At 58.1% G+C, this 10485-nt stretch overlaps 1 protein-coding gene across 1 annotated transcript in view; it reads left to right on the forward strand.

Moving 5' to 3' along the window:
- Positions 1-4663, forward strand: part of LOC112118532 (protein spire homolog 2) — a 39268-nt gene extending 34605 nt beyond the window's left edge. The window contains exons 11-15 of the mRNA XM_024216894.1: positions 579-713; positions 877-944; positions 1040-1067; positions 2114-2229; positions 4450-4663. Of these exons, the coding sequence (XP_024072662.1) occupies positions 579-713; positions 877-944; positions 1040-1067; positions 2114-2229; positions 4450-4663 (561 nt within the window). The remainder of the gene's footprint in view (positions 1-578; positions 714-876; positions 945-1039; positions 1068-2113; positions 2230-4449) is intronic.
- The last annotated feature ends 5822 nt before the right edge of the window (positions 4664-10485 follow it).

The raw sequence follows: 10485 nt of genomic DNA on the forward strand, positions 1-10485 counted from the left end.
GTGAGCTGGAGGGAGGGGAAGGCTAGGACAGAATGAACAGGGTGCTGTAGGTCAGGATAGAAGTGCACTGACTGAGTTCTGGGGTGGGGGTGGAGGAGATGCTGCAGAACAGGACTGATCCCGGGCTGGGGGACCTGATCCCCACAGTCACTATAGCAGAGTAAATGATGCAAATAAAGAGCACCAAGTTTGGGTTTCTCTCTGGAATGAATATGGCTGCACATGGCTGGCCTGGTTGTACGTCCCCCCCTCCAAACCCAGCCATGGCTGTGGGGCCCTCATGCAGCCAGGTACAAATGCAGGGGAGCTGGGGGGCGGGGCGGGGCAGGGCCTGGGAGCTCGTCCCTGCTGCTGTCCTGTCAGTCTCCGTTCCATGCCTCCCTCTTGCATCCCCTCCAGGGCCCTTGTAGGCGCTTGGGCCACGGACACATCGTGGGTTCGTTCGCTCCCCGCCGAAATGCCGCCCCTCCTCTCGGTGCATTAAAGGGGCTCAGCTCAGGCTGTGGCTGGGCAGTGATCAGCCAGGCCCTGGGACGGGACTGCGCCCCGCTTAGTGCCCTCCCCCTCTCTGCACCCAGGAGTTCAGCCACCCCGTGGAGAGCCTGGCCCTCACCGTGGAGGAGATGATGGACGTGCGCAGGGTGCTGGTAAAGGCCGAGATGGAGAAATTCCTCCCGAGCAAGGAATTCTACAACAGCCTGAAGAAGGGGAAGGTGAGGGCTGGGGATGGGATGGCACTATGGCCTCCCTGTGAGCGACTGCCTGGGGTCTAGGGCGTGAGCGTGTGTGGAAAGGGCCAGCAGACAGCCCCTGGGGTGTAGGGATCCTACCAAATACAGACCATGACCGTTTACCTCGGCCCTTCTCCACCTACAGATATGCTGCTGCTGCAGAACAAAGTTCCCTTTGTTTTCTTGGCCCCAAGCCTGTCTCTTCTGCAAGAGGTGAGCGAAAGGTCCCCTGCTTTGGGGGGCGGGTGCACGTGGGGCAGGGGAATGAGGTTCTTTACTGACCCTTAGGATTCTCTCTCCGCTTTTAGATCCGTCTGCACCTCCTGCAGCCTGAAGGTAAGAGACGCTTCATGAATCAGTCCCAAGAGAACCATCCGCATTGTGCCCATTGCCTGGGGCCTCCTGCCACTTTATCTGTGGGCACCTGCACCTTGTCTCATTTTTGGACACTGTCGTTCCCCCCCCCCCCAAAGTAGCAGGTCCGGCAGTGATCTCAGAGTGCAGCGTGCCAGTGGGATGGTGATGGGGCGGGCCCTGGAAGCCCCGCAGTGGGCATGTGAATGTACCCGCTGTGCCAAGGCGGAGCAGTGCTGAGCTGGCTGTGGGCTGGCAGCAGAAGGGCAGGCACTGTGGCATTTTGGGGCCCCTGCTTAGCTAACTCCTGGCCACTATGGTCCCCCCACCATGTAGGACACTGGCCATAGCACAGTGGGAAGGGTCAGGGGGCTGATTCTTTGTGGCCCCCCCATATTTAACCAGGGGTGCTGGACCTCCGGGTGCTGGGGGGGAGGCTGCTGCCCCCCCTGGCTTGAAGTGGTTTCCATTATCCACAGGGTTTTGTTTTGTTCATTGGCTCTCAGCACCCTCTGTACAAACTGTTACAACGCCCCTGCATTTAACTGACTTGTAACCTTCGGGCCACCGCTCCCCACCTCTGCTGCAGGAAGTGGCCTGGTCAGAAATGACGCGGACACGGGGGGACCCTCGGTGGGGGGAGCTGGGGCCTGTGGGAAAGCATTTGCTTGGAGTGATGCTGTGGTTGTGTGAGCTCAGTGCCGAGAGCCGTGCTAAGCACGTTGCGGTCCCTCCTTGAGCACAAGCTGGCACAGAACGTGGCCCAATCCCTGCGTAAGTCACCCAGCTTAGGTGAGCCGTGATCTCAGCCAGGAAATCCTCTGGGTGGGAACACAGGACTTCGGCTTCAAGCTGGCTCACTTTTGTGGCTACTTCTGGCCTGGGGAACTTGCCCCTTTTCCCCGTGTCAGGAACAGGAAAGGACATACGTGTTGGTGCAGCTGTGCCGGACGGCCGGTGGCCATGGCAGCAGCTCAGAAAGTGCCCAGGTGCCCACCTGACACTGACCTCTGCTGCTTCTCCTGCAGATTAAGATGCCTTCGAAGAAGCTTGCTCACATTCCCGTCTACGCCCTGGGCTTCGAGAACCTCCCCGGATCTCTGAATGCCAAAGCTCTGCTGCTGAGGAGGAGAGACGCCTTCCAGTAAGTTCCCCCCAGTGCTTCCCGCCGCCCCACCCCGGCTCTGCAGCAAGGCCCTCGTCCAGTACAGGGGGTGCGTGGCCTCTCCAGTACAGCCTTCCCGCTGCTGGCACCTGGTCCCAGGATCTGGAGCCACTGGACAAGGGGCCAGATATCAGGAGAGACAGAGGCAGGGTGACCTAGAGGCCTGAGGCTGCATTGGCTGAAGCCATGGGGGATGTGAGGAATGCAGAATCAGGCCCCTGGGTGATGTAAGTGTCTGTGCTAGCAGCGCCCAGTGCTAAAGCCGTGGTGCAGCCCCCGCTGGCGGCAGGGTGGGGTGGGGGACGGGACGGACTGGGACGAAGTGAACCGTTAGTCTTTCCCCTATGTAGCTGGGCTGATGGGCACCGCAGGCCGTAGCGAGCCGGGCATCCCTCTCCAGCTCCCACAGACATCTGAAAATGGCCCTTTGGCAGAGGTGGGGTGTATTGGGCTGGCCCTTCTCCAGCCAAACCCAGCTCTTTGTTTCCTGGCGGTTCCTGTGCAGAGCGTTGGGTTGGTTGCAGAGCTCCGTGCACCCCGGGCAGGGCACGAGACAAACCAGAGTGGGGAGCACCATCGTCACGTCTCCTCCCAACACAGCCATGCCCTGTGCTGGTGTCTTCTCTGCCAAGCAGCTGTCCCCTACCATCTCCCTGACCCCGCCTTGGCCAGGCTTCCTCTCTGACTTAGACACCTGGCTCCCCTTCTGCCTTCCCTCACAGTCCCCGTGCCCTCCTTGGCAACTTCGCCCCCACCAGTAAATCCCTGAGCACCCCCGACTCTCACCTCCAAGTGTGACCTTCCGCCCTGGCTTGGCTGCTGCCTGCCCTGGGCTCGCCAGGTGCTGTTCCCTCTCATCTCTCAAGAGCTGAGCTCCCTCCTCACCCCCTGCAGTGTCACTCACTGCGTCTCTAACCCACCCTTCCATGATCTCCAATCTGTCAAGGCCCACCACCGTTCAGCTTCCTCCCCCACAATGCAGACATGCTCTGGTCTCCTCCCTTGTCAAACCCACCCACCTCCCCATCCCCTCCAGGCTCAGTGATCCTGCTGGCTACAGCCATTGCCTTGAATCTCTCCTCTAGCTCCTTCCTGGACCCTCTAGTCCAGCTGCAGCTTCTCCACTCCACCAAACCCGCTCCCACCAACATCTCCAGCCACCAACTCCTGGCTAAGTCCAAGGGCTGTATTCCACCACACACTTCCTCGACCTCTAGAATGCTCTACGCTCCTGTGTGCCGTTATGTGCTCCCTGAATTTTCATGGCTCCGGGCCCTCCTGGTTTTCATCCTACCTCTCTGGCTGTTCCTGTGCGGTCTGATTTGATGGATCCATCTCCAACTTCCCTTGCATGTTACTCCTGGGAGAATTCTGCGCCACTGCGCATGCAAAGTATTTATGTCCCCCGCAAATTTCTATGCTTCCCTGCAGAAAAATGACTTTGTGATGGGGAAGCAAAGGGAAACCACAAGAGCAGTCATGTGACCCTCCCCAGCAGTATGTTTTGGGTGCCCAGGGCAGCCAGCAGAAAGGTAAATCACAGTGGGGTAGGAAGCGGGACTGGGGAAGACCCTGCTCCCTACCCTGCACTCTCAACCCACACCTGGATCCCCCCACACTGAACCCCCCCACTCTTGGATCCTGCCTTGCTGAGCTGCCTGTCCACACCTGGTGCACCTGGCACGGAGGGGCAGGGCCCTGGGGGTTTCTGAGGCAGACCCGGTCCTTACGCTGTGTCAGGGTTGGGTGCAGCCTCACCGCTGTGTCCATATGGGGGAGCTGCACAGTGATTTCCCACCTCTGTGCAGCCAGTGGCCTGTGCTCTCCACTGCCATGCTGGAGCCTCCACATTTATTTGACAAATCAAATTTGCAGAATTTTGCAGAATTTTAAAATATTGTGCGCAGAATTTTTAATTTTTTGGTGCAGAATTCGTAATTTGTTGGCACAGAATTTGTAATTTGGTGCAGAATGCCCTCAGGAGTAGCATGTGTCCCACCGAGTTCTGTCCTTCCCTCCCGCCCCTTTCTCTCTCTGTGGCTGATCTCTGGCAAGGCTACGAGGGGGCGTCATCCCCAGCACTGGAGAATGGAAATCATAGGCTTGGCAGTTCCCTGGGCTGGGGGGGCTCTGAGTCCTTGCACAGAGCAGGGAGGTATTTCCAAGTGGACGGCTGCTTCTCATGGTTGTGTCTTGCAGCTCCCTGCACTGGCGGAAGGTGGAAGCGGAGTTCCCCCACATCTATGCCCACGGCTCCATCTTGAAGGACATCTGCTGTGACTGCACCAGCTTCGTGACCGATGTCATCAGCTCGAGCCGGAAGAGCATGGACATCCTGAACGCCACGCCGCGCAAGGGCAGGAAGACGCAGTCCCTCTACATCCAGCCCACCCACACTGCCAAACCCCAGTAAAGGACTCCTCTGCTGCCCCGCCGGGCCTGGCCCTGGGAGCTTCACAGGCACCAGGAGCCAGGCTCACAAGCAACTCCGCAGTGTTAGCACCTTGGCAGAAATTGGCTCTCCAATGAGCACACCTCCCAGCGAGCTGGGACTCTCTGGGCATCACCTCCCACCCCCACCGACATCCGTGCGCAAGAACCAAACCAAGATGGCTTCCAGATGACCCTGCTGCCTAAAAATTGCCAGCCATGCTTCCCTGGCATGCCGCAAACACCGCTGCTTGCCCCCAGCCTGACCGCTCGTGCCGCTCTTAGACCTCCATTGCGATGCCCTGCTAGTGGAGGTGTGCGTATGTACATAGATGATATATATACAGCTCTATATTTATAGACATTAGTGACCAGCGAGATGGCACCTCACAGGCTGCGGCTAGTGTCAGAAGCCACGTGTTGCACAGCCGGGACCCCACTAGCTCGGTGTCTCCCCATGGGAGGGCAGAAGGACCCAATCCCTTGCTCTGGTTGAGGATGGGCAGGACCCAGGATGTGACTCGGAGTCCAGCTTCTCTCAGCTCTGTCGGAGCGGGACCCGGCGTGTTTCCTTCCTTCCCACCTGGGCAGCTGGTCCTGCCCGGTTCCTCAGGGTCCCGGAGCAGGCTGGGGCGATCTGTCTGGAAGATGGGGACCCTAAATGTGTTGGTGGAGGAACTGTTCAGACCCTTCTGTTTACATTGCTTCTGACTCGCCTGGAAGGAACGGAGTCCTAGCGTTGGGCTGGGGCTCCTGGGCCTGTGTGTGCTGCTGGCTAGCACAAGGCAACGTGCTGGTTCTGCCATGTGGCCAAACCCCTGCCATTGGGATCAGGGACGCAGGCTGTAGACCCCCTCCTCTGCCCACCCAGCCTGGCACCGTTCCCCTCCAGCTCATCCCTTGGTGTCAACAGCTGCAGGAGCTGGGAGGCCCCCGGGGCTCAGTTCCCACCGAAAGCACCTGGCGGAGCTGGGCTGGCTAGAAGCCCTGGCTGCGTCTTAGGCCCTATGTTTGAATCCAGGGCATAGTGCTTGTGACGGCCCGAGCGCCTGTCCTGGGAGCCAGCGGGGGTGTTGAGCCTTGTGAGGTTCAGTGAGGGGGGTGCGTGGCCCTGCCCCGAGGAGCAGACTGGGGCCCCCTGCTCCCCATGGGGAGACCCCCTGTGCATTACTGAGAGCAAAGGCTTTTCATGGCTGCTTTCTAGCTCAGTCATTGAGCCGGGATCATGGGGATCTCCAGTGTCTGCCTGCCCCCACTGTTCCCTTCCCTTCGCTGCTCTGGCTGCCTGGTGCTGTCAGTGCCCCTGTCCCTGGCGGTGGAGCAGGCGCTGGCCGGATTTAGTCAGACGCTGGTTTTGTACCGGACACTCGGCTGGGAGTATGTGTTTGTCTTTGTGCTGCAAGGCTGCGTGTGGCGTCGGGGCTCGCTCCGGGCAGGGCTGGGCTGGTGGCCGGCTGCGACGTGTCTGAGTGTACGTGTGCGGCAGTGAGGGAGAGCAGCCGCAGGCAGCCAGGGCCAGGCTGGCCACGTGGTCATACAGAGCATGTGAGGCTGCTGCTTGGTTAGAATGAAGCTGGACATGCTCCTGTGGCCTGTGAAGCATCCCCTGCCCCCGGCAGTGCTCTGCAATTAATAGTAATAATACGGAGGAGGGCTTTGCACTAAGGGGGCTGCCCAGCCCCAGGGAGCCAGGCCATCGCTATCCCCAAGCACTGGTGGGAAGACAGAAGCACAGAGAAGGGAGGTGTCTTGCCCAGGCCACCCAGAGCACAGTCCAGTCCCGTCGAATGTATTTGTCTAGAGCATGCTTTGTGCGAAGTAGCCCGGCCTATGGAGGCTGAGTGACACCATGCCCTCCTCCCTGCCCAGGGCCAAGAGAGGCCTGGGGAATTGGGCCAAACAAAATCATGCTCCTGCATCAGGTTTCCTCGGTGGGCGGGTGTCTCCCCACAGACTGTGCCTGCCCACATGCTGCGGTCCAGGTAAAGCACCCAAGCCGTGTGAACTAAAGGGACTATTCCACAATGTGCCACCACCTGGGTGTGTTGTGTCTTGTGACTTGTGACACAGGGAAATACAAACTACACATGCCTACTAGGCCCAAACAAGTCCAGGGGCAGGACCTGCTTTTCAGTAGCTCAGAAACCACGGGCCCATGCCATGGAGTGCCTACTTTGCACTTTCACACAGGCTGACTACATGGGCAGACTGGGTTTTGTGCCTGCAGATGGCCAGACAGACACTCAGGCCTTGTCTACACTAGAAATGGTTTGCTGGTTACACTGGCAAACCCTTCTAGTGGGGATGCAGCTTAAACGCGTGCTTTGGTGGGATAGTTCATACCAGTTCCCCAAACAAAATAGCTGTGCTGGCCAAACGCCCCCTTTTGCTGGTATGACTGTCTACACTGGGGCGTTAGCCAGCCTAGCGAGGTCAGGTGGGAGAGGGACTTTTCACACTCCTAGCCAACACAGCTACCGCAAAACTTTGCACTGTAGATCAGGCCTCAGCCCGGCAACTGGCTCGTGCTCATAAATCAAGTCAGTAATTGCCAGTGGATCTCTGCACACAGCACAAAGGGACTGAGCTCTGGCAAACCAGGCCTGGATGGGAACTGGCAGCATTTGGGGGAAGGGGCATCCTCCCTGGGAAACTGCACAATGTGTGATAGGGGAAGCAAGGGGGACGCCCCTGCAGACTCCACGACCTAGCAGCCCCACTCCACACTGAAGAGACCATCCTGGCAGAAACCCCTGGTGCTCCGCTGCCCATGGGCGCTGGTTTCTGAGGTTAGCCTGCGTTGGTGCCACCCCGCTCGCTTCTCCCTGTTTTGACTCGACCATATTTTGCTGACACATAAGAACGACAATGCCTTATCATCCTGCCCACTGTCTGCAATAACTCATCCTCCTGCCCCTGTCAGCGTTGACAGGCCCTCTGCGAATGAGGGTGACTCCATGGCTGACCCATCGGCCAATGTTTTGTACACAGCCCATCCTGTACAGATGAAATGTACATTGTAAATAACGTGCACCTGGACTGGCATGGTTGCTCTTGTACATATGGTTGCTCCCATACTAATAAATCCCTATTTTGAGCTGCAGTGGCTGTTTCGTAATGCTTTGTCAGCACGTACTGATTTCTGGGCTGGGTAAGTGGGGAAGTTGGCGGGGTAGCTATGGGTGGAGGGAGGCCGACCCAGACAGCGCTGTAGCTTACTCCTGGGGGAATTTTGCGCCTCTGTGCGTGCGCAGAATTAATATCCCCCGCAGATTTCTTTGCTTTCCTGCAGAAAAATGACTTTCTAACAGGGAAACAAAGGGAAGCTGCAAGAGCAGTCACGCACCAGTCCCTAGCTGAGCAGATACATCGTTTCAGACACCCAGAGCAGCCGGCGGAGTGATAAATCACCATGGGGCTGGGGACACCCCAGCCAGTGGCTCCTACCCTGAGCCGGGATCAGCTGCTAGTCCCAGCTGGGCTGGAGGCAGGAAAGGACAGGACTTCCTCTTCCCCTGCAAGCAGTGTCTGGAGTTATCAGACCCACCCACAGAAACCTCCCCCAGCTGCAGGAAGCTCAGCATCCTCCCCTGCTTCCTTCCCCCATCGCTCCTCAACTGTAGGGGGAGGGGTCACTGTATGGGGAGCAGCTCCCCCATCCACCCAACTCCCGTGCATCCGGACCTCCCATACCCAGACACTGCTGCCAAGCCTCACCGGGTACATTCAGAACCTCCATACCCAAACCCCACCCCACTGAACCTCAACCCCTGCATCTGGAGCCCTCCTGCACCCAGACCCCCTGCCTCCAGACCCCCACCCCTGCCTCCAGACCACCCCCCACTGAGCTCCATACACTCAAACCCCCACCCTGATGCCCCACCCCCCGCACCACCCTGAGCCCCCCACACCCAGACCCCTCTGCTGAGCCCCAACCACCTTCACCTGGAAGCCCCTGCAGAGTCCAACTGCTCCTGCACCTGGAACCCCCAACCCTAACGAGCCTCTGTGCATCCAGATCCCCCCACACCTAGACCCCCCACTTAGCTGCCTGCACCCAGATTGTCCCACACAAAATTCTCTCACCACACACCTGGATCCCCCCACACTGAGCCCCTTCACACTTGGATGCTGCCTACCCCAGGGTGTTTCTGGGGCAAGCCCAGGCCTTGTGCGGTGTCAGGGTCGGGTGCAGCCTCACCGCTGAGTCTGTGTCCTGGGCGTGGGGGGGCTGCAGGGTGATCTTCCACCTTCCACAAGTCACTGGCCTGTGCTCCCCACTGCCATGCTGGAGCCTCTGCATTTATTTATTGACAAATAAAACTTGCAGAATTTTAAAATATTGTGCGCAGAATGTGAAATGTTTTGGCGCCCCCAGGAGTAGTAGCTGCACCGAGCCACAGAGAGCTACTGAAATGGGGGAGGGGGGAGGCGTCCAGGGCAGCAAGCTTGCTGGGCCAGCCCGCGCTCGGCTTGTATTGAGAAGAGGAAGGCGAGCGCTTTCCCCAGGAACTTTTTCAGCACCTCGTCCCTAAATTCTTATTCATGTTTCCTACGTATTCAGGTGTTTGTGTTGGAGTGCCAGCCAGAGGCCGCAGTCAGGGCTGGGGCCCCATTGCGCTGGCTCTACACACATACGTCCAGTGACACAGCCCTGCCCCATAGAACTCGCAATCGAAGAAAGGTCTCTGTCCAAACAAGCCATAGAGAGCTGCACTTGTTTATGCTATGGCTGAGTTTGGCGCCTTGTACGGGAGCCTTCGGCTTGCAGAGCGAGTGCCCTCCTGTGGTTACTGGTGCAGCCATTCCGGTGGGCAGCACTGGAACCCAGCAAGGGGCTTTTCCAGACCGGCTGAATTGCTTTGTTCCTGCTGTGGATGGCTTTCTCCTGTCGAGATGGTGAGCTCAGAGGTGGGGACAGGCTTTCCATACCAGGGCTGGCTGGTGCCCCCCGGGACCTGGCACTGTTGTTTGTGTGTGTATGAATTTCAGTGCTGGAGAAGGGCACCTGGGTGACAGCCAGCAGCAGGAAGGTCTCTGTCATCGGAGCAGCAGGTGCCGTATCAGTGTGAGCCTCCATTTGCCAGTGTCTCTCACCCCTAGCATGTCTCATTAACATATGTGTAAACGTGGCTCTCAGATGCATGATCACCCAGTGCCCCAGCCCTGTCGAACTAGTTTGCATAACCCCGCACTCCCTCTGCTCACAAGCGTCACTGTGCTATCTGCACAGGCTGAGGAACCACACTGATGTGTAACACACACGCCCATACTGTGCTGGGGGAACACAGCCCCATCTGAGCAGCGTGTCCCTCACAATGTCACTTGCTCACGCGCTGCCAGGCCCTTTATTTTTGGAAGTGGGGGAGGAGCTGGCAGAGAGAACCCAGATAGAGCCCAGAGCGCAGGAAGGAACCAGAGCCGCAGATGAGGGTATTGCACGTTCCTAGAGCTCTCAGTAATCTGCACAAACTGTCCATTCCCTGTAGGCTGCCAGCTTAGCACTGGAGGAGTTTTGTGTATGTGTGTATGAAGGATACAGGGACAGCTCTTGAAAACTGCAGATGGATGGTGACTATTGATAACACGAGATGCAGGAGCATCTGTTCCACCTTGTTAGGAGCTGAACGCTAAGCCCTGTTGTGCCTGCTCAGTAGACAGCAGGAGGGGGCAGCAGCGGGTAGGGAATAAAGATTTACTCTCCTCTAATGGAAAAAGAACAGGCGTCCTTGTGGCACCGTAGAGACTAACACATTTATTTGAGCATAAGCTCTCGTGGAGTAAAACCCACTTAATCAGATGCAT

Source organism: Terrapene carolina, unplaced genomic scaffold (genome assembly GCF_002925995.2).
Source record: "Terrapene carolina triunguis isolate 2854851 unplaced genomic scaffold, T_m_triunguis-2.0 Scaffold33891, whole genome shotgun sequence".
Taxonomy (NCBI): Eukaryota; Metazoa; Chordata; order Testudines; family Emydidae; genus Terrapene; species Terrapene triunguis.